The 24,467-nt window shown below is 39.4% G+C and overlaps 1 protein-coding gene across 5 annotated transcripts; it reads left to right on the top strand.

The window, feature by feature from the left end:
• The first annotated feature begins 5,287 nt into the window (after positions 1 to 5,287).
• Positions 5,288 to 24,357, top strand: fubp3 (far upstream element (FUSE) binding protein 3). 5 transcript variants are annotated; one of them, XM_034546577.1, is made up of 19 exons: positions 5,288 to 5,434; positions 10,171 to 10,282; positions 12,120 to 12,153; positions 13,621 to 13,670; positions 13,824 to 13,895; positions 14,495 to 14,552; positions 14,765 to 14,924; positions 15,802 to 15,900; positions 16,078 to 16,182; positions 16,303 to 16,405; positions 16,753 to 16,853; positions 17,086 to 17,215; positions 20,856 to 21,016; positions 21,277 to 21,350; positions 21,488 to 21,597; positions 22,011 to 22,067; positions 22,341 to 22,391; positions 22,517 to 22,644; positions 22,914 to 24,357. In XM_034546577.1, exons 1-19 carry the CDS (start codon positions 5,339 to 5,341, stop codon positions 22,920 to 22,922), a joined length of 1,710 nt encoding a protein of 569 aa, XP_034402468.1. In that variant the 5' UTR covers positions 5,288 to 5,338; the 3' UTR covers positions 22,923 to 24,357. The 5 variants fall into 5 exon arrangements, with proteins under 5 accessions (XP_034402468.1, XP_034402469.1, XP_034402470.1 ...); XM_034546578.1 differs by having other exon boundaries at positions 21,491 to 21,597; XM_034546579.1 differs by having other exon boundaries at positions 12,123 to 12,153.
• The last annotated feature ends 110 nt before the right edge of the window (positions 24,358 to 24,467 follow it).

The raw sequence follows: 24,467 nt of genomic DNA on the forward strand, positions 1-24,467 counted from the left end.
TCCTCCACTTCCCAGATCCTCCGGGGCAGCAACAGTAATGCAGCACGCTGATCTCAAATCAATAGATTTATCTCCCTCATTTGAAAGGGACTTGGTCCCCCCCCCCGTTCTCATCCTCTCCCGGGGGTCTACTGGTGGGGTTTGTTTGCTGGCACACATTCTTTTATGTTCTTCGATCTGTTGGTCTGCGAGGTGGTGGATGGATGAGGGGCCTATCAGGTTCAAGGAGGCTGTCCTGGCAGCTTTGTCTTCCCCACTCTCAGTGAATCCCTTGGCCGGTCTAAATGTTTAATGGCGCTGGTTATTTGGTTGTTATGGCGTGTGTTATGATGGATGGTAATGTAGGTGTAGGTTTTTCCGATGGTGCCTGAATTACACCACAGGGCATGCAGGCTATTTGGGTTGGGTGTTTTCATTTTCATTAGTGGGCCAAGCAAGTAATATTCTAAAATTATAGTGAAAGGATTTTGTCATCAAATATTTATTGCTTTTACTACATCCTTTCAACATACACACTGTGTAGGTGCAGCCAGACGATATAGTGTAACCATATACACATATATTTATATGTTGTATGCCACCACCAACCAGTAATGTTGCAGTTTACATCCACGTGTGTCCAAAATGTTATCACTTTATCATTTTAGACAAAAATTGTAATAATTATCATATATTCTTGAGTTAGGGCCAACGTTAGTTTTGTGAGGTCAGAGTGGCCTTGACCATTGACCATCAAATACTAATTAGTTCATTCTTGAGTTCAAGCGGACATTTGTGCCAAATGTGAAGAAATTCTCTCTCGGCGTTACTGAGAAATGCTGATATGAGAATGGACCAGATGTAGGAACAACCCAAAGACATAATTAAATACCCATTGTAATCCATAAGTTCATAAAGCCTGTCGTAGAGAAGTAATATTAAGGCATTTTAAAACAGTGCATTCAAGCTACCACCCTGACAGTGGAACACATTTTTATTTTGTGTGTCCTTTAAAGCACAACATAGCAACGAATAAAGCTTGCCAAGAACTATGATTTTTTGTTTGCATGAAATGGGGAAGACTTGTTTTGCTTCATGGGGCTTGTATCCGTATTGCCATCCTAAAGCTGTTCCAGCCGCATGCTTTGGTTGAGCATTACTTGCCACCTTGCACCTCTGTGTGAACGACACAGCAGTCGACCTCAGAGAGGGTTTTATCTTGAAAGTAGATTCAACACCTACACAGTACATCAAAGATAGATTCCACTTTTATAATACCTCCGACCCCAGTAAGCTGAGGATTTAAAGTGCTGAAAAGAATCACAACACTGCTTTGCTTTAGATGAATAAAAAAAAAAACACTGTCCATCTCTGCAGCTCTGCCTGTTGCGTGCGCTTTTATTTCTGTCATGCCTGGTGTTTCGATTTGAACAGCACCTCCTGTCATCCTTAAGAAACTCTTTCCAGTGACTTGTTGTGTGGTCGCGGCAGAAGAATTACCTGCAAAACACTCTTTGTCAGCTCACTTTGCCGAGCGCTCACTAACAACACCATTTAGCTATTATTCCCTCGCAGATACACACTGCAAAATAAACGTTTATCAACTGTGGGAGAGGAGGAAAATAGGACAGGTGGAGAGGGAGGCCGGGAAAGAGGGATGAAGGGAAGAGGGGGGGTTCTTGGAGTCGGGGAGGGGTCATGGTGTCCCAGTGGAGAGAAATAGTGGAAAACATCCGTAATTTTCACCGCGGGATCCCATGTAATTGAGTCATTTAAAATACAGATACAGAGCTGAATCAAAGCAAAGTGGCTTGTGTAGGAGGGGGAGGGGGGGGAGGAGGAGGAGACAGCAAAGTAAAATGGAAGAGAGGTAAAAAAACAACGAGGAAGAAGTGTGTGCCTCCTATTATTGGACAAAGCTGGTCTGTTTATCCTTTTTATCTGTCAATCTTCTCTCTCAAGACAAGATGTTACCTTTGTTCTTACTTTTTCTTTATGTACTCTCTCAAAATGTATTTAATTTAGCAGTAAATGCACTTTTTTTTAAAATGTTCTCCATACTCGTTTTGTTATTTAATTCTGTGGTTTTCTGATGCTGGTGATAGATCTCTGATAATTTGCCCTATTGACAGATTTAAACTGACCAAGCAAAGTTTCTATGCATATATTCCTGAATTAGAACAAAAGTTCCAATCACACATTAAACCCAACTTCAGTTAGAACAATAAACTGGAAAATGGCAGGATGATATGCATTTAAAAGACAAAAACATGCTGGTTACAAGCTCTATTGATTACAGGTATTTGGGAGTACTACTGCATGGGGAAAAAGTTGTATTACTTTTTTCTTCAAGGTCCAGAGAGAGCTGATAATTTGCCTCAAATTATGTCACTTGAGTCTGAAGACTACAAATGTAATAATAAACTGAATTTGGGTATTGAGATAGAAAGAACAGAGCTGAACAGTCCTCTGTCGCCAGCTCTTCATCTCTACGAGCCTCACGGCGCCTCACGTTGCATTGTAGGTAAACATTTTTGAGAAGAAGGAATAATTTGTGGAATTAAAAAGATAATATTTCTGGTTCTGTTGCACCTATTTATCTTCTTTTTTTTTTTTACTGTCCCTCATGAGTCTGACAATGTGGCCATAGAACTTGTGAAGAACTGTTTTAGTATATTATCAGAAAAATGTAAGAATAGATCACTGAATAAGATGAGGTTCATTCCAAAAATCTAAACATAATTAGAATGAAAGAAAAGGATTAAAGTGGAGTTGTATAAATTATTTCAAAGATTAAAATGTATTTCATCTGGTGTGTTTTTCAAGTATGACAAATATGAATATATTAGAGCCACTACCTATTTATTCACTGCTTCCCACTGCATGAACAATGTGTTCATGAATGAAAGCGCCACAGGGATACCTAAGAGGTCTCTCAATGAAACACTATCCGTTTCTTGTATCCTGCCTTTAGAAATGTATGCTCATACCAGAATTGTGGTAATTATGAAGCAATTACAGTTTCATATGGCCCGTTCTTTTGAGATTTAGGAGGAGAAAGGAGGAGGTAAAAGCTCAGTAGTTAAAAAGAGTAAGTGTGCCAATATTGATGTTCCTTTTTCTAAATGCTCGGTTGTCTAGCTGGGCATGTTGTTCAGCACACGTTGATGATTTCTTGAAATTCTTCATTCTTGAGAGACCAAATGCTTTGCTGAAGATGCACTCCATTCACGACAGTATACCCTGAGAACAAGAGGTTATTCTCTGCAAGACAATGACAGGCAGGAAACTGTGTTTGTGTGTGACACTTGATCAGCCTGCTACGGTAACCACAGCTACACACAAATACACGCACACACACACACACTTGGTCAACTCTGAGTCAATTCCCACTGCTTGATTGGCAGGACGCCAGAGATCCACACCTGCTTTAACTACCTTTACTGCCTAGCCTGTTTGACTTTATGGGGGAAGAATATATGATAATGTGGGTTTCTCTGCGCCCATACTTATGTCTGAATCGCCTCGCTATATATGACAACCACTATCTGACTTACCCTTTGATACCAGAGCTCTAAAACCATGTCCCAGCCACATTGAATACATTGGACAGCACATGGTAGCAATATGTTTGAATAGACGGGATCATACTTCAATCATGCTAAATTAGAGGTCTTCGTTTAGAGGTGCTGGTCTGGGAACAGCCTTCAGCTCTCACTCAATTTCCCGACTTATTTTTTGGAGGTGATAACATGCCCAGGGGCTGACAAGGGATGGAAATTGATATCTGTACAGATGTCTGTAAGACACAGCACGCCAATCTGTTTGTCTCAAGTTCGAGGTCAATCATCCCTGTTCAAGCAGCTGCATGAGCATGTTGCATATATGTAACCGTACAGGGAGATGGTTATTTAAGTGTTAAGATACAGCACATATGTTATCTAAATGTATCATAAGCTTCAGCTTGTGCTTGTGCTTATGATGTGTCATGTTTTATAATTATGTTTTCATCCATAAGAGATCTGACAGATTTGAGCCTGTGATATCAGGAGGGAGGCCCCACTCATTAAGAAAATTATCTGAATGCATTCATCCTGAAGAAAAGCTTTATCAGACACTCAGAAACAAACCCTAAAATAACTCTGACTGTTTCTAACTCTGTTGGACTACACAATAATTGTAGTCCTTACTGGTCGGACTTTGCTCATTGAGGTTTGGATTCAATTTATGGAGCAGGAACAGTTTTGCATAAACAGTTTGAAAATGTGCAGCAATTTTACTTTCTTCTATCTGGCTGCTGGCATTTTCCAGATGTGCAACAAGATGTTTCCACATGTGCAGCAAGGAAAAAAACAATATTCCTTAATGTGCATTTTCTTTGTGCCAGATGGGATTGTTTTATTTATTCTGACAAGACAGCTTGCAATGTTAGGACGATATATTTCAAAATTCAGTTTAAAACATATATTTGGCTCTTCGTTTTTCCTTTTTTAAACAAGATTACAAAACACATTGAGGAACATGACAGCAAAGTGGCACAGTGCAGATGTCTCTAGTAGCTGAATAACAACTCAACAGGCTTCTCTTTGCCAGAGAGGCCTTGAGCAAGGCCTGCTGCTGTTAGTTGATGGCTTTAGTTGTCTTCAACTATAATTCAACTTAAACTTGATTAAAATAGTCACATATACATGAAATTTAATCTGTGTATTCAACCCATCCTGATGATTGTAGGGGCTGTGGGCTGCTGTAAAGATCCCAGGGAGCAACTTTGACATGCGGATAGTAGGAGCCAGCAATCCCTCTGCCAACATTGTGATTTAAGGACCACCGGGTCAATCCCCTGAGCCACAACCACCCCAATGCATGTGAAGTATAGCAAATTTGGTTGGCCCAATTATACCAGATTCAGAATCAAATTAATTGTCCGGATGTATTTTCACATACAAAGATACAGGACTCTTTTTTTATTAGGATTATCTGTGGTTGAATTACAACAACTATTTAATATGAACTTTGACAGCAAACAATGGAAAATATATATTTTTTAAAGTATATACATTTTTTAAGTATATTATTTATATATATATATATATATATATATATATATATATATATATACACTTTTTATTATTATTTAATTATACATAAAAATTGTATATATAGATACACACACATACTCACATATGTGGTATGTTATATAAAATATCATCTTTAGTTATGGTAAAGTTGCATTTGCCTACATGCTATGTAGTCCCTGATCAACTCGCGAGATCATCTGGCTCGCGGAGCTTTGGTTTGGCACGTGTGCTGTTCTTTTTTCTTTTCTTTTTTTAAGTGTGGCTCTCAGCTGCCGAGGCGGATGATGATGATGGCGGAGCTGGTTCAGGGACAGGCCTCGGTGGCTCAGCCCGGAACGAAAGATGACTTCGCAGACACGATACGCCGGGTTCGACAGGTAAAAGGCTCATCGGCGAGCACAAGCGTAGTGCTTTCGGACCACGAACAACGTGTTTGCACGTAGCGCAGGACAAGACTTTGGTCGGGGCACCCCGGATCCCCTACTACAAACACTCCTCATGTACCCAGTAAGCTAGCAAGCTAACGTTAAGTAGACGAGGCAGCATAGCTGAGAGGACAGATTAGAGTTCACACGGGACACGAGACGCATTAAGAAACCGAGTAAAAGCTGTCAACACGACCACGCAAACAATGTCTGACGCAAAACACGAAGGGCCTCTTATTACGTCGAAGTTTGTGCAACTTTAGTAAGTTAACCCGACACACTGCAACCTGTTGTCAAGCAACATAAGTTGCAGTTAGCTCAGCTAGCTAACTTACTATCACAAGTTTGATTCCCTGACAGCGTTACCCGCGACGTGACCGTGGACAATATTTAGTTTGGACATTAGTCTTTAACAACCGAGCTGCCTGACACGCTGTCAAAAACTTAGCCTGCTAGTTTCTGCTCCTGAGTTAGCTAGCTCCAAGATAACTGACGGTTGCCCCAGTTAAAGAGACGCACTAGGAGCTTAAACGGTGATCACGTGCAATACTAACGTCTACTACCCGTCTTTAATTTAACAACGAGCTTGTATATAAAACTTGATGCGTGTTTTTTTTGCGTAGCAGCATAAACGTGAGCAAGCTAGCTGGGAGCTGGTGTTAGCTCGCTAGCGTGTGTGGCACTGTGTGTCCCAAAAGGCAGCGTTGGAGTAAGGCCATGTAATGTAACGTCATCTGTTCAAATAAGCCCCCCTCCACTCCTTCTGTTGAGCACACTTGTTTTTTTCCATTGCTGCCTGGAAAATACCAGAAAATACAAAATGTTCACTCCAATCTGCATTTCACTGCTCCCCTGTTTAGCTGATATTGCTTAGTTTCAGATCGTGACTGGTGCAGAGGGTCACCATTAAGTTAATCAAAAGAAGTAGCTGTAATAGAAGATAAGTATATTACTGACCGCCGTTAAGAGTGTGAATTGGACTTTACACAGATACCAGTTAAGCTTTCCCTTGTGTGGATTATATCCCAAACAGTAAATTCATACTATAGTGCAAAGATGTGTATACATATCTTGCATAACATATACTGAGTTTAATGCTGGTTATTAGTTATTTTGAAAATATTGGAATGTGTAGTCCAATTTTGAGTGCACCCAGATACAAACATGACCTGTCAAGTACACTCTGCTTTTAAATCCCTCCATAAATCCTCCTTCTGCCACTTTCTCACATGTATGCTCACAACCTGTTCACAAGATCTCAGATTAAAACAAAAAGATGCCACATGAACATTTCATGTCTGCCTCTTAGCACTGACAACAAGTAGGTTACAAAGGATTTAGTTGCGGTTATCTACCATCCTCTTGCATCATTTAATTGCAGAAAGTCATAAATACTGCTGTTAATAATCAAAGGTTATGATCAGAATAATCACATATTAACCCTTGTAAAAAGTTATGTATGCCACATTCTGTTTGTGGCTGATGTTAGTTACATTGTGAATGTTTGCACATGTACTTTAGAGAAAAGGGAAGTAATCTTGTTGGTTTGCATCTTATCATATGACATTGAGTTAGCAGAAGTCTGAGAGATAGGAAGTCGAGGCCAGTGTCACAGCGTCACTACATGTACCCATCATCATCAGAAACATAACCATTAACATTAGCCCACTGTAAACTAATGACAACATACACACACATTCTTGCATTATATGAAGACCAAATCAAGTAAAATTGAGTTTCATGAATAATGTAGATCTGTGACCAAACAGTTGTGCCACAGCCCCCAATGGACAAGGTGTTCTTGGACCCTAAAAATAAACCATACATACCTTCGTCCCATATAACCAAATGTCACATGACTTCATTCTTGTTATTTTTAGACAAATCCAACATTTACGTACATATTTTAAGACTTAAAGGTTAAACCTGGCGCTAGTTTCAATGAACTATTTTTTTTCTATATGATACATATTTATGCAGCAAGCATGGCCTTCCAGGAGTTGAGTTTGTCTTGGAGGCCAGTCCCGTCCACAGTAGTGTTTACCCAGACGCCTAAGTGAAACATCAAGGAGTTTCTGCTGTAAGATGGACAGTTTGCCACGAAATCCACCAGACTGTGTCACTGTACTAGACCTGACCACTGCAACGCCTCTGTAGCAAATGTTTATGTGCATGCAAATGCATCTTTGATTCTATTTGCTACGCTCGGGTAAATTTGTCATGTTAAGTTTTTAGTTCTTTGAACCCCAACGCTAGCAAGACTTTATTTAGTTATACTCGTTGTAGTTCATTATTTAAGTCTTAGTGACCCAAATCAACAATAATTCATTACACTTAAAACCATATCTATATTAAACATGTTTAAATGACGCAACAAAACATGCGTCCATACTAGCATTTTCTGGTTGTTTTCATAGACCTCGATCAACAGTGAAACATCAGAACAATAGACAAACTGCTAAATCTCTTCATCTCTGATCTCTTTTTTTTATTTTTTATTATTCAATAACAAAATTGTGAATCGCAGCCAACATCTGGCAAGGAGTGAGACGGACAAAACCTGGTAGGTCTGCTGAGTCTCGCCCTGTTACCCCTCCGTTTATCCCCCTCCTGCTCTCTGATCTCCTTTTACTTTGTTTTTAATAGAGCACAATTAAGTTCATATTTACAATTTTTTTCTGAGACCACCATGTTCGTGCATGATCACGAAGATTTTAAAATATGAACTGTTTGCTGCTGGAACTTACTTGATATTTGCCTCTCACTGAACAAGCAATATATAAGTGGGAATTGAATCATGTTGCAGCAGCAGCAATCTGATCAAAAGTAACCACTTTTGATGTGTAATTTAATAAAACAAGATACAAACAAGATAATTTATTCTAAACTAAACCTGGGAACTAAATTCAACATGTAACAACCAACACCCATACTATTCTGGACACCTTATAAAACAGGCCGGTGATTTGCAAGATATTTCTCTGGTATCTGCTCAGCTGTAGTGAAATTTAACTGTTGAGTGAAACTAATTAAACTCAAAAGTGTAAGCATTTTCTTGAGTATTGACTAAAATGCTTTTCAGGCTGCTTGACATGCATGGCTACAAAGATGTCATGGAAAACAGCAACCCCACACCTGCTTCCTTTTCTGCCTCTTTATTTTCATCGCACCCCACTCACTTTAACTGGTGGGCTCTGAAGTAGATAATCATCCCTGACGGCGATGGAAGACTCTAATTGCTGTCACCATATTTTCATATCGTGAAAGAAATTCCAGTCGGGCACAGATGTCAATTTGGTGTAATTTTCTGAAATGCTATACTTTTGTATGGAAGGAGAGGTGGCAGATTAACGGGTAGCGGAAAATGCTGTTGGCACTGTCGTGCAGCATTTCTGAAGATTTAATTGTCCATCACTGCAGAACACAAGTATTTACTTTAGTTTGGCAAGTGGATGATTTTGAAAGTAGAAATAGATAGTTTTTTTTTAAGCTACTCTGTGATGCAAATAACTGCACTCTACTTTCAGTTATTTGTGGGGATTGGACACTTTATCAAAAATAAAAACATGTAGTGAAATTTGTCTGACGGTTAACTATGGAAAATATTTAAGACACATAATGCACAAAATCTAATTCCGTATTGATTTTGATCCTCAAAAGTAAACTGTTTTTGGTACGCAGAGAAAAAACTGGTTGAGTACCGACTGACCGGATATTGATTTTAAATTACAGTTTTTCCACGTTTTATTTACTGGAGGCAACGGCCTTGTACAGCTGCTTGTGACAACACAGCTTGGTTGTTAGGGATTCATGTCTAAACTAAATATTGGCTATGGTCACGTTGCATGCTACTTGATGCGTCTTGTGTCCCAGATGTGACTCATCTTTCCTCCATATTTGTTATTGTAAGGTATCAGTTTTATGATTTTAACATTGTATTGCCACTCGTGTTTTAAATTCTGAGACAAATGGAGATACATTACAGTAACAGTTTAAAATAAAACAAACTACAGCTCATAAAATGTATTCAGCACTTTTTTGTATATATCTATAAGAAATAAAATGTGTGTGTATGTGTGTACATATATACATACATACATACATACATACATATACAAAAATAACAGCTCACTGAAGGTAAATATGGGATTTGGCCATCCCTTGTCTGTTCTCTTTTGTCTGCGTTTCGCAGCTCCTAAATCTAGTGAAGGCTCTTCCAGTGTTGTCTCATTGTTCTGTGTAGCACTCATATCTGTAACTTTCTGGCAACTCCTCTGCTGGCAAATTCAATCTGAGGAACTGACACTTGCTGGGATGATCTGTGTAATTTGTCAGTGAAAGCATTTTTAAAAAAAAAAGTTGGGTTGGTCAGTGAGACCTGACTCATGACCGATGTTTCAAGGAAAACACGAGGCTTGGTAGTCTAGACTGCTTCAAGCTGCTGTAACAATGTACAAAGTGCAGTTTTCAGCTGCTGTCAAAAAGATGACACTCCGCAACGGATGACTTTGTCAAGGCCCAACTTCACAGCAAAGTTTACGCTTTTAAGGAAACCAAGAATAAAAGAGCGCGTCACCCTTTTCATGAAGGGTTGTCTTGGAAAAAGAAATGTATGTTCAAAGATAATATCATAGCATATCCACATTTCACCTTTTTATTCCATCTGTTTTACTGTTCTGTGTCTCCAGATGGCAGCCAAGATGGGAGGAGACCAGATGCCCAACATGAACAGTTCCCCTCCAGTCATAGACCACTCCCTCTATGGCTTTGGAGGTCAAAAACGTTCACTAGACAATGGAGGTAAGAGGCCTTCAGTACAAACGCATACATGTCATGGTTGCATGTCTGCAGAATGATCTAATGTATTGATCTACTCAACTTAAGTCATTGCCAGCAGAAATTGAACCATGTTCAACTTGTAATGATCAGCAGTCTGAATGTGGCTCATCTCATTTTTTTATTGACCTTGTCGTAAATTCTCACAAAGGAGATTTTGTAGATAATATAATCAGTGAAAAGCACTTGAATGAAATAAACCATGATGATAGAATAATAATGATAAATATGACTGCATTTCTTCAGTCAGAATTGTCTCAGTGTTGCTGGTAAACAACCTAAATGTTTTGTGCAAAGAAAGCCTACCTGCAGAAATGAGCTTTGTCTATACACTAAACTAATACAATGGTTTATATTTGGACAAGCGAGTGCAAAGTATACCAACAAATAGCCTCCACCACATGGCAAAACTGTGCCCCCAGTGTGATCCAGCATGACTTGGAGGTGTTTCTCTTTTTTTCGTAAACAAAGTGTCTGTTTACATTCAGTGTGAACTCGCCAAAACACTTTATCCTCAAGGCCAAACAAATATGCTCAATATTACAAAGCACTTTATTTTTTATTTATAAATTGACATCGTTTACATTCATTTTATTTGTCAGAACCCCTGTCAGAGTATGCCAGGCAGACACACAGCTGACAAACTTGCAGCTCAACTAATTGATGTGTTGGAGACTTATTAAGAAAGTGGCTGCAGGTGTCCATGACAATGCCCGCTGTGGTGTCTGGTGCGTTTTTATCAGAGTAGTTTTCCCAAGTACATGAGCACAGTATCGGACCAAAAGCAGATACCGGGATTGTTCCATCCCTGGCTAACAGATTGACTTAAGGGAGGAATAATAAACCACAATGAATGCTTTCAGAGAGCAGGCGCTATGCAGGGGAAACCTTACAATCTGAATTGAGAGCCACCGCCTTGTGGTTTTATGTTTCTCTGCACTATTGAGTATCTTGACACTGCAGTGTTGTGAAAAATGTTTCATTCTATCTTGCTGTCTGTCGCATACATATCAAACAAATAATTCATCCATTTCATGTCCATGAAGTGGAAACACTGAGTATTTAACCCGTTGTCCTCTTATGTTGTCACAGCTATTTGTATGTTAATGTAGCTCTGAAAGCATGGATAGATGCCTTGAATACAATGCTGGTTTAGATTTGTTTGCAACAAGTTGTCCTAGTATCTCTCTGTGAAGGTTGTCCCACAAGGGGAAATGACAGAAATTGTATCTTTTATAGTGCTGCGGTTAGCTCTCAGTATTTAGTGATCAAATGTACTCTAAGCATTCCCATTTTATCCTTGTATAAACGCGGTACACCTCCTGTTTTATATTCATAGCTGTTCCATTCTTAAGCGTTAACCCCGGTGCATTTCCAGAGGAAGTGAAATCAGTGCAAACAACCATGAAATTGATTTGAAGTTGCTAGATATCAACTCAGGTGTTCACGTTCATGGCAGCACATCCTCCACTGACCCTGCAGGACCCTTGCTTGGTGCTACCCGTCAAAATGCAATTCAGGACCGGCAGCCACTGACCCGGCTGCTGCCTCTTTTTTCTGAACGGCTCTGATTGAAACATTCACTCTAACACTCACAGACCTGATTACCATGCTGTGGAAAGCCCCCCCGCTGTGGGTCAGACACAAACACGAAGGATTGGCAGGACCATAGCCATCTGCTCCCATCCCCATCATGACTCATTCTTTTTCGTTGTGCTGCTTCGTCACTTTCGTTATCTTTAACCATGATTTCGGATTATTTCTCATGTTAATTGGTCTGCTTTGCTCTCACCTCTCTCAGTAGGAAACCACCTTGGTGCAATGGTACATCAAAGGTGAGCAGAGTTTCCTCACATCTGTTTCTGTTCATTTTGATGCACTTGGTTGTAGTCCTAGTATTTTCTCTGTGCCTCTTAACCCTCTGAACCCAAAGCAGTTTCAGGGCATATTTTGCTCCTGTCACATTTAACTCGCTGTGGCCTCTTTTCTCACCTGCATATACTCTACTGCTCGAAAATTACAGGTCACCTGATATACTGATGTTTTGTCTTTCATAGGGATTATTTTAACAGCAATAAAAACTGTAGAATTCAAACACAAAATTACTTTACATTTGAAATAGTTTTGCCACCAAAAGAAGAAGAATGGAATCATTAAAACCTTTTATTTAGGCGATGCCTAGTTCAGTCTGCACACACTTTGATGCTACGTCTTTCAGTTTCTTTTACCAATGACAGTTGAATAGGAAAAGAATGAAATCACCAGATGGATATTTTTCTTTTTCTGCCATTTCTATTGTTGGTCTGGTTGAATCCATTGAGTTTTTTTTTTCTATGTAGAGAATTAACTTCTCTTTTTTAAACCCTTCATACAAAATACCATTCATTTGGAAAGTGGACTTTTACGACCTAAAAGCATCAAAAGACGATTACACAAATATGTAAAGGCCACCACAAACTTGACAGCAGTCGTGTATATATTTTGCACCCCTATTAAAACCACGCCATCATCATTGGAAGTAAGGAGAACACGATAATATCTTTTGTGCAGTATAAAAAAGTTATTGTCATAAGAAAATAAAAAACACTATTTGAATTTCTTGGACATTTTTTATTTTATCAAAATAAATTGAAAACAATAGTGTGTGTGTATATATATATATGTATATGTGTATATATATATATATATATATATATATATATATATATATATATATATATATATATAAATAAATAAAAGTTCCTACTGTAGATGGCGGTTGGTACGACCCCGGTTTGGAGAAATGGGCAGGAGTACCAACATGAGCGCAAAGCAGTTTAATCCTGTGGACTGGGCCAGCAGGGGGAAATGTATTTAAGCCACCTAAAGGAAAAGCCCACCTAAATAATCAATATCCTTTTTAAAGTGTATGCCAAATTTATTTTTGAATGCTGTTTTCTTGATCAATTGTCTAAGTCTATAAAATCTCAGAAAAACGTGTTATAGTTTAAAAGGGTGCATATTCATTTTACCATGATATAAAAAAGCAAACTAAATTTAAGAAAACAATGATTACATTTTTAGAGCTGAAACATTAGTTGATTAGTTCATCAGAAAATTAATCGCCACTTCTGTTCTCTTAATGATTTACATATTTTCCTTGAAGCCATCATGCCCTAATGTACTGGTTCCAGCGTCTTAAATGTGTATATTTTCAGTTTTTGTACTTCTTCAATGACCGTGAACTTTAATATCTTTGGGTTTTAGATCAGAGAAAAGAAGCAATCAGAATACATTATTGATCATGTCCTAATCTCTCCCAGGGCTCTTGCTACAGAAGACTACAAAGTGCCTGATAAGATGGTGGGATTCAGTAAGTAGCTCTTCAGTTCATTATAGTCAGTATTAATGTTTGACATGTAATCATCAGTATTGGCATTCTGCTCAGTTTTTGGGTCACTGCTTAAGGCCCCCGTCTAAATTCAAAAAGGCTCATAAAAATCACTTTTCTCTCCTGCTTCTGTAGTCATTGGAAAAGGAGGAGAACAGATCTCAAGAATTCAGCTGGAATCGGGTTGTAAGATCCAAATTGCTTCAGGTAAGTTGTGACAAAACACATTATCTAAGCCCCTTGTTTCTGCTTTAAGTGACTTTTCAAGATATCCATTGTGTCTCCTCAGAGGCCAGAAACATGTTTTAACTGAGTGTTATGAACCATAAATTGAAAGAAATTGGAGTGTTGAAAATGTTTGATAATCTACGATTATCACAATGACTTTCAGACTTAATACACTTTCCAACTTTCAGGTTTGGGACAACTACTATGTTATATTAGCAGCACTTTAAGTCTCCACTATTCAACATTTATTTGCATTTGATTGGTGTCTGTGTGTCTGCCCTGTAATCGACTGGCAACTTGGGCCGGGAATCTCTCGGCTCCTCACGATTCGATTCTCATTTAGAGGCCTACGATGTGATTATAAAGCAATTATCGATCCTGATGCATCAAACCTTTTGTGCGTGATATTATTTTTCTTAATGAATATTTGCCATTTAAAAGAACATTAGAAATCCATACGTTGGCTTTTAAGCCGGGGAATTGTCTACATTTTTCGGTGTCTGTGTGAATTTAAGTATTTCCATTCTTGTGTTTCTACATGTGCAGTATCTTTAATTGTTGTGCTCATGTTGTTACAGACAGTGGAGGCATGTTGGACAGGCCCTGCACATTGACTGGAAGCCCAGAAAACATTGAGTGAGTCTCAACTTTGACAGATTTACTGAAAGTGTGCCCTATTGTTGTGACACAGAGGGCTTGAACTCCAATCCCTTTTCACATCTCCACTTAATTAGTCACTGAATCACCTGAACACCTCTTTCACATTTGACAAAGAAAAATGTGAGGAGAGTTTTTTTGTGTTGAGTCTGTAACTGGTGATAAATGTATTTCTTTCTCCACCCCCACAGTCAGGCCAAGAGGCTGTTGAGTGAGATTGTGGAGCAGTGTCGGTATGGTCCAGGCTTTCACTGTGACATGGACGGCAGTTCAATCCAACAGATCCTCATCCCCGCTAACAAAGTTGGCCTTGTCATCGGCAAAGGAGGAGAGACCATCAAACAACTGCAGGTCTGGTAGTGGACCACACTGAATGAAACGTAGTGTTGTGCTTTTGACGACTGTACTCTTAGTCGGCTAGTTAAACATTTGACTCCCCATCACACATGCAGACTGCACTTTAGACAACTCTACAATAAAAACATTTATTAGGGTTGTCAAATAAAGAATTGCAAAATTTCTTCCATCATTTGCAGTGCACCTTTTAGCCATGTGAGGGAGCCTAGATGTTTTTATTGCTTGATAATCATAGCCTATTTATAACTGTCATATGAATGGCTATTGTATGATTGTTTTACTGAGGAAAAAGAGAGCCTGTAAACTCTGGCTAAATGTATGTATTCGTCTCATTTATAGTATTTAACATGTTTTCAATAACAATATTTATGAAAGGGTTATCTCTTCAATCGATATTTTGTTATGTTGAAATGGCAGTAAAAATGGTCAGGAACGTTTATTTCCCCACATTCCTTATGATTTATAGATGAGGTCTGTAAAGTGTGTCGCAGTGGTTTGTCTTTATTTTATTTTTTTGTATTTTCATTTAAGCTGCTAGCTAAATGTTTTTTTAAACTGCTCTAAAAAGAGACGAGGGATAAAAGATTTATGATCCTTGCACAAAGTACAATTAAAGGGTCAGATTTTGATCGCTGTATTTCAACAGATACCAAACCTGTAAACTATGCCTTGATGTTTCTCCAATGCGGCTTGGTACACCCCACCACTCATTAACAACAACTTCTGGTCTAGATAACCAAGATTACATCAAACTATAAAACCTGTTCTTCAACATGTGGCAGAATTTCCTCCCTTCAGCGTGAATAGTCTTTTGAGCTACAGGTAACTTCTCGCTGTGTGTTTCTCTTCCCGTCTGATTGTACCCCTGCAGGAGAGGACAGGAGTGCAGATGATAATGATTCAGGATGACCCCATGCCCACTGGAGCAGACAAGCCCCTGAGAATCACTGGGGATCCCCACAAAGTGCAGGTCGGTCTCAGAGGAGCTCAGTGTGGGCTGCTATCTTGCCAGTTTACACTCAATTTTACACATTTTATACCCTCTGTTCCAGTCATTTTGAAAGCCTCTTTGTTTTTATTGAGAACTCCAGCTGTACGACAAAATACATTTTTATAAAGTTGTTTGTCTTTTAACCTTCTTTTATAGCAAGCTCGTGAACTTGTGGTAAAGCTCATCCGAGACAAGGACCAAGGAGACTTCAGGGTTGGCAGGGCAGACTTTGGATCCAAAATGGGGGGAAGCAGTCTGGATGTGAGAGCTTTTGTTCGGCTTACACAAATGGCGGACAGCTAAGATAATGTGATTTTATTCATTCGCACAATATATATTTTTTAATCTTTTCTGAAATTCTTCTCTTTCCTCTTCGTCCAGGTGGTTGTGCCCAGATTTGCTGTCGGCATCATCATCGGCAGGAACGGAGAAATGATCAAGAAGATTCAGAATGATGCCGGGGTCAGGATCCAGTTCAAACAAGGTAAGAAGAGTCAACAAGTCCTGATGTCAGCAATCAAGTAAAGTAGAAATATGTGTAATCCCTAAAGCTGGTCATCATATTAATGTTGAAACGCAACACGTATTTGTGCCCTGAAGACATCGGACCCGTCTTTGTGGGAAAACTTGGTGATTGATTTTTATTCCAGACCAGTAATTCCAAAGTTCATCATATTTTCCTACTTAATCACTACTCACTTGAAAACCTAAAGTAAAAAAATATCCCCATGGTTTTACATAATTAATTGTATTTAAAGCACTCAAAAGTAAATGTGTATGCAGTCTTGGAACAGTTAAAAAGCTTTGGTGTCCCTTGTATTTGTCGTCCAGATGATGGAGTCAGTCCTGACCGAATTGCTCAGGTGATGGGCCAGCCAGACCACTGCCACCATGCGGTCCACCTCATCAATGAACTGGTTCAAACTGCTCAGGTTTGTGTTTCTGCTTTGTCCTCTGTTGACATCGCTCCAGTAAATACAATTTTATTTGAATAACAGAGCAGCAAGACACAATATTTTAATAAAAAGGATAATGTACAATCATTTAATAGTCACTATGTTGCAATCCAACATAATGAAAAGTAAACACAATGGAAAGTGTCATGGGTAAATGTATATTAAATGTGAATGGGAGCCGTAACCTTTCCTGCTTCCCTTCCTGTAGGAGCGAGATGGATTTGGAGGTGTAATCGGACGTCGGGGGCGAAGTGACTGTAACATGGGGAGCTCTGGAGGACTGCAGGAGGTGACATATGCTGTTCCTGCCGATAAGTGTGGACTAGTGATTGGCAAAGGTAAGGAACATGCTTTCATTATGTTTCATTTTTTTTTTGTCTGTATAGCTCAGACGTTTTTGTGAGAATTCAGTGTGAGCGTGCCTGGTATAATTAATGTCTTGCAGTCTGAGAGAAATAATAGAGTCCATCAATATGAACAGTCTTAAGAGTATATCCAAATCGCCAGATTGGCCTTTCTCTTTAATAACTGAAAGCCGTTCGTGTTCTGTCACTGCGTGAAACTGATGAGAAGAGGGGGGTGAGTAACCACCCTCCTATTCTCTCTCCAGGGCTCATGTATACAGCACAAGTGGCATTCATTGGCTTCACTAAGGGCTTAATGACGGGGATAATGCGTGTAATGTGACATTAATTGTTAAAGGTGCATAATAACAGCCCTCAATCATGTGGAAGGCTGCCTGGCATCTAATGAGGGTCTTTCAGCCCAATAGAGTGCAGCAAGGGAATGAATAGGAGGAATTAGCTTATTGGCTATTCATGCCCACTCTATTGCCAGCTATTTAAAAGTCATTGACCATTGCATTGGAAGAAGCTTGTGTGTGTGTGTGTGTGTGTGCGCATGCATGTTGCCTTGGTGTGTATGTGTGTGCGTCGAGTTGTGGGCGGGTTCGGAGTGGGCCTCTTTACCTAAGATAAAAACATGGCAATAGAAATGTCAAGTGGCTTTTGTGCATGTAGTGGGGCGAGGGAAACAAATAAACCTGGGCGTTGCGTCCCCTTCTCTGTGCATTAGCATATGAAGTGGGCCAATATGGTGGAGATGGCCGTGGGTCTGGGTGCTGTCAGCCGTCCCTTAAAGGATGCAGTGATTAATATCTTTACGATGCCATATGCAGCCCATTGCCCCTCTGTTTTGACCCCCTACACACAGACACACACAGCTTGATGAATCAAGCCACCCACCAACCTGCCCAGACTTTATTACAGGCGTGAATTCAGTGCAAGAGCCAAAACGAGCATCCCATAACTTTACTTATGAATTTTGAAATAATAATCTAAACTCAAAGGTCCATTTACTAGGTTTTCCAGGGCAGTCGCTTTTCTTGGTGGACAGAGTTTTCTCATTTGAAAGTTGAAATTTGCTTGTTGTTTGAAAGCTGTGGACAATCCTAGTAAGTGGACCATATGTGTTAACATTTATTAGTCAAACTATTTGCTTTTAATGTGACTTTCACCATATACTCCTGATGATTCAAATTGTTGCTTTAAATCCAACCTTACATCATATACACTTGTTTTTGCATCTAGTATTTTTTTCACTGCCATGAGGCAAAGAGAATATAGTGTTGATTTTCATCTCCAATGTACATCTGGGTTGAAATTAAATTATTTTTTAAATTTTGATGAGATGTAATTTTACAAATCTGGTCGTCACCAAATTAATAATGGTAACAGATATAGCATTACGTTATATTTTGTTTCAGGGTTGATGGTTCAATCCCCAGCTCTTCCTGTCCACATGTTGGAGTATCTTTGGGCAAGAGACGGCACCCTAAATTGGGCATTTGTAGGTTTTCTCCGGGTTGCCTTCCACAGTCCAATGACATGGAGGTTAGGTGGACTCTAAATGTCCCGTAGGTGTCAATGTGAGCATGAATGGTTGTCTGTCAGCCCTCTGATAGACTGGAGACCTGTCCAGGGTGTACCCCGCCTCTCGCCAATGACAGCTGGGATCGGCTGCCACCAGCCCCCCTGCAACCCTCTAAAGGATAAGCGGATAGATGGATGGATTATCGGTTAATGTTCAATGACTTGATTAACTGATCATGTCAGCTAGAACAGGGTATAAGATGGATCAAGCTTTATAAGAACACTTAATTAAGATAGTGAAAAGTACACAAACTAGACTTTTCCTTTTCTTTAAGTTCACCTGAGCATCTAAATTCATCCTCAAGGATACATCTATTTCTCTAAACAATCTTTTTAATGGAGGTTACTAAACATGTCTCTCCTGATTATATGTTGATATAAATATATTCTCAACATAATATAGATTTCAACCATACTGCATACCTTTTTTAGTTTGACGTAAAACTGCTGCTGCAGTAGAAATGTCCTCGATACACTTTCTGGGAATGTTATTTTCCCTTGAGGCCTGAGAGTTTTACCCCACCAGCAGCTAACCAGTCCGTTGGGGTTGCCTCCTTGAATGCCGTCACCAGTTGCACTTTTGTATCCCCTCCTTTTCTCCAGCTCACTAAACCAGTCTCATTAATAAGGCCCGTATTATCTGCCCTCACTACAGCCCAGTCCATGAAATGAATAGTCGGGGTCTTCATTGCACTCTGCTGTCTGACTAGAAGAGCTCATAATGGCTTCATTAAGGCAGAAGTTTCATTTGGTTGACAATGGGTTAATGGGCCATGTGCAGTCTGTTGGCAGCAAGGAATAGGCTCCGGGAGGAGGAGAGGTTTTTGATGAGCGTTTTCATTCGGAGGTCAGCCAGGGTCATCAGAGTGTCAGCCACAAGTGAACAAATGTGTAATTGATGTTGGGACAGCCCCGGTGTCCCCCCGGGAAGCACCCTCAGCCTTTTTCGTTCAGATGGGTATTGTGGAGGGGGGTGGCGTCTATAACGGGGGGTTCACTCCCTCCTCTCATCACGGAGGACAACACAGAGTCAAGAATGAAAAGGGTAAAAGAGACAAACGATATCCCAGAAGGAGGATACGCTTCAATTTTGGCCCTTTTCTCCTGCCGGCTATGTTTAATTTCTCCCTGCTGGTGTAATTGCTCTCCCCACACGTCGGGAAGCTGGCATCTGATGCAGCGGAGGGGGAGGTGTGCAGGAGATGTCTCCTTTTGTTTCCTGATTTGCATGGATGTTGCCACAGAATGGTAGATAAGTGGTGAGACACAAGCCAGAGTCTTCATAAGGTAGCACTATCACACCACTTTCCAAGTCTGGCTTAATGCTGCGTTCCTTTTCATATTGGCTGGATGGTAAGATGGGGAAGATTAAAAAATAAATGACAAGCTTTCACGTCTTTAGAGAAACTTAAGACAATTGCATGATTACACACTTGGACAAGTTATGGTTGGTCTTGTCTCAAAGGCATCGTTTGTGTTGCACTCATTTCTACATACAAATAATGGTATTTTCTGAGGAATGAAGAAATGGCGCCTGTGAGAATCCTGCTTCCTTCCCTCCTCTCACGGGAAGCAGGCAACATCAGTTTTATTGTTGGATTTGGAGAGTAAAAAAATGTTTTGGTACGCAACGTCCCAATATTGTGACATCAGATGGGTGTAGAAAGAGAAGAGTTTCTGATGCTGTTCGTTGTCTTGACAAGAAGTTCATTTCATGTTAACATGTGTTGTGAGAGTCTTACATGAGCAGCATGTGATTGTATGTATGATTATAAGTTTTTATTAATCAGTTAGTCGATTGACAGACATTTATCAAAATAATTGCCAGGTAATTTTCTAATTGTTGTTGTTTTCACCATTTCCTGTTGAGGATTGTTTTCCTGTCTTTTGTGATAGTTAACCACATTTCTTTACATTTTGGACAGTTGGTCCACCGTGGGCTCTTTCTGTATTTTCGGACATTCTTAAGGCAGATTCACCAATAACAAACACAGCTGTTAGTTGCATCTCTAGTTAAATAGAATGTATTACTTGCTGCTTTCCCCAGGTGGAGAAACCATCAAGAACATCAAAGAGCAGTCTCGTGCCCACGTGGAGCTACAGAGAAACCCACCGCCCAACACCGACCCCAACGTGCGCATCTTCTCCATCCGAGGCACCCCTCAGCAGTTGGAAAAGGCCCGCCAGCTGATCGATGAGAGAATTGGGGTAGGTGGTCTGGCTCTGGCCCAAAACACTATTGTCTGGCCTGATATTCATGAGCGCACATGTCATTGTGGAGAGCTGCTGGGTTGCTGTGGTCCTGGTGGCCAGCAGGATGTCACCAGAGGTTAAACATAAAGAATCCATCAAATGGACTTAATGGAGTGCATCAGCGCCCGGCCCTGCCCTCTGACCTTGCCTGTTGGCTCCCTTTTAAACACAAGTGTGGTCCCTCACTTGCCTCCTCTTCCCTTTCTATGCTCTAGGGCCCAGGAATGGGGGGCAACAGCAGCTTCGGTATGAATCCCTACAACCAAGGACCAACCACTCCTCCTCAACAGTATGCTTCAATTTCTTGACAAACCACCTCAAATTTGCGTGTAATTTTCATGTTTTACACTTCAAACGTGTACTGAAAGTAAGAATGTGATTGTCATGTTTAATACTGACATTCAATTGTCTTGTTTATTTCTACATAAGTGGGGCTCAGACGTTCATGACTGGAGGAGGGTGGGGTACAACCTTTCAAATTTGGCAGCCTCAAGGCCAACAACAACAACAACAACAACAACAACAACAGGAGCACAGTAAGTAAAATGCACCAAGAACTATTGTAGCTGCTAAAGCAATCTGACCAGATATGAATACAATTCACAATCAAAAAATCTGATCCTTTCCCAGCTAGATCGTTCTGCTCAATGAGGAAACCAAAAAATATAGAAACAATTTTCTTTCGTTGCCTTTTTTAAATGTGGCTCTGAAAGCGTAGCCGGGCTAGTTTTATGTGAGTTTCATGTTGCTGCAGTGTATTCAAAGTGTTCAGCAGGCGAGGATAAAATGGTTGCGCTCCCTGTGGCTAACCACCTCTTTCCTGTACAGACAGATTTTAAATTTGCCGTTGATGGAAATCATTAGGAAGTGGATGAAATCAGAAGGTGAAAAGTAAAAAGCAAAGCCCACTCTCGGTAACGGTGGTGGTGTTATCTGTGTCTGGTTTCAGGTCACAATGGATCCCAGACGAGCCAGATGGACTGGGAGCAGTATTATAAAAAGCTAGGCAAGAGAAAAGGATATTTTGTTTAAACGTCCGCTTTATTCTACAATCTTGTTCCACAGAAGTTTAATTTTAAGTTTCCCTTTTCTTATACACAAGTAATTTGTTCACATTAGCCTGATGAAGCCATGCATTTACTCCTTTTTGGAAAGATGAGCATAAATCCAATCAAAGTGTAAAACCCTGGTTACTAAAACTGAAAAGTCAGAGGGGAAAGGCTGTATTTAAGACTAGTATTATAAAAAACTAATTGAAACTCTTCTGTTGGGTTTCCAGGTCAGCAAAACCAAGCCCAGAGCACTGCTCCTGAATACAACAAGTCTTGGGGTGAGTACTTGTGGAAGTATTTTATTATGAGCACTAACATATTTAGGTTTGAGCTCAAACCTGCAGATTGACTTAATTTACTTGATTCCGGCTCTTATGTTTCTTTTCCTTTTTTTCCCCTTAAGGCCAGACAGCTGGTCCTGGTTCTCAGCAGACCTCTAATCCTGACTACAACGCCTGGGTGGACTTCTACAGACAGCCCATGGCCTACTTCAACCAGGGCGCGCAGCAAACACAAGCCCAGGGCCTTCAGGTGAGAACCAACTGCCTTTGTTCATATTGCAGATTCATCGGAATGTTTTCTAGATTGAACCAATTATGTTGGTCTGTTTCTTAATACTTTTTGACTTCCATAATTTGGCTCTGAAATGTGTTAATCGTTTTTGTACATCAATGAAGCTCTATGGCACAATTATTACTGGTTGAATTGGTTGACAGTAAGAAAATATGAAATATCATCTGGTTTCTCTTTAAATGTCTGCGATATTGTGTAATGATGAACAAACTGGTTTTATTCTCCAGGATCATTAAGAGAAGACGCCCAGGTGAAAGACTTGAATCACTGAGGATGAAAAACAACCCTTTTTTAACAGAGGGGTTATAGATTTGCAACGCCTTGAAGACTTTTTTTCTTAGTGAGAAACACTAGCTGTAGAATGACTTATATGATAAAGTAATATTTCTAAAAATCAGGAACAGTTATTTGTTACTAAATGCTTGTGTACACTGTTATTTTGAATAGACAGTATCTGGGATCCCTTTTTGGACTTGAGAGAGCTGTTTCGTTTTTTCTATATTTTCCTGTCTTTGACTCAGATTGTACCGCCAAAACTGACCCAAGAGTTGTAACATTTCAAAAGGCAATATGATCTATTTTTTCTAGTTTTGTTGAAATGAAACCATGATTATGTGCTTAGCAGTCTTGAATACCATTTGTCATAAGATGTTTAAAAGCGTGTGTTAAAAATGTTTTCTTTTTACATAATTCAGTGAAATGAAACTGTGATGTTTTGTTACAGGAAATGTATTTTTGTTACACGGTTTAAAAACAAGGATTAATGTCTGCCATCGGCAATAGTTCTGATTTAATTCCTGTTGTGCATTGTATGCTGTTTTTCATTGTCATTTTATTGTACTCTGGTTTAAAAAAGGTGCAATATCTAATTTCACTTTTGAAACAAAGATGGGTTCTTTAATATTTTTGACCGACTTTTAACTTGTAGTTTTAAGATTTTTTTATTTTCTTTTCTTTTTCAAATGGAAATGTCATGGATAATGTTATTACAATTATCTGTCATGATAGGATTTAGGGGGATGTTGCAAATAGCTTTTTTGCCTTTGCTACCTTGTAAAACTATGTATATATGCTCATATATTTGACTGTTAATTTAAAATATATATGTTTCATATATATATACTTATATAAAAAATATTTTTTTCCTGTGATCAGTGTTGCAGGAAAATTGTCCCTCTTTTTCTGTTCTGTTTTCATACTGAAAATGTTCAAAGATTGTGAATGTGTGATTTGAAATTTGATGTTGCATCTTGTTATGAAGAAAAATAAGTGATAGATTTTTGTGTATGTTCTGTACTGGAACTATTCAAGACTGCTAAGCCTCTGTACTTCTACCTGTGTAATAATTAATATAGTATTTTTATGTTTTAAGTATTATGATCAAAAACTGTCTTATTTGGTACCTCCCAGTTCACCAACGCCCCACTGAGCCCTCGCTGTGGACTCAGTGGGGCGTTGGACTCAGTCCAATGCTAATAACTTTTTAATTAATTTTTTTATTTCTTTGTGTGGTCTAATATAAATGATATAAATGATGCATCATTATGGAAAAATGATTCTGGTATTAACGTCATTTCTTAATGAAAAGGGATATAATTTCAAAATGTCTAATTATGGTGTTTTTTTTCCTTTGTGTACAGTTAACCATGTATTAAAAACATCCAGACTACCGTTGTTGTGTACTGTTGAGCTGATTTTCATTTTCATTACATTATTATCAACACTTGTGTGTCTTTTGTTGCATTCTGATACTTAGTGTTGAATATTCTGACAGAGCATAG

Source organism: Cyclopterus lumpus, chromosome 12, assembly GCF_009769545.1.
Source record: "Cyclopterus lumpus isolate fCycLum1 chromosome 12, fCycLum1.pri, whole genome shotgun sequence".
In the NCBI taxonomy this organism is placed as follows: Eukaryota; Metazoa; Chordata; class Actinopteri; order Perciformes; family Cyclopteridae; genus Cyclopterus; species Cyclopterus lumpus.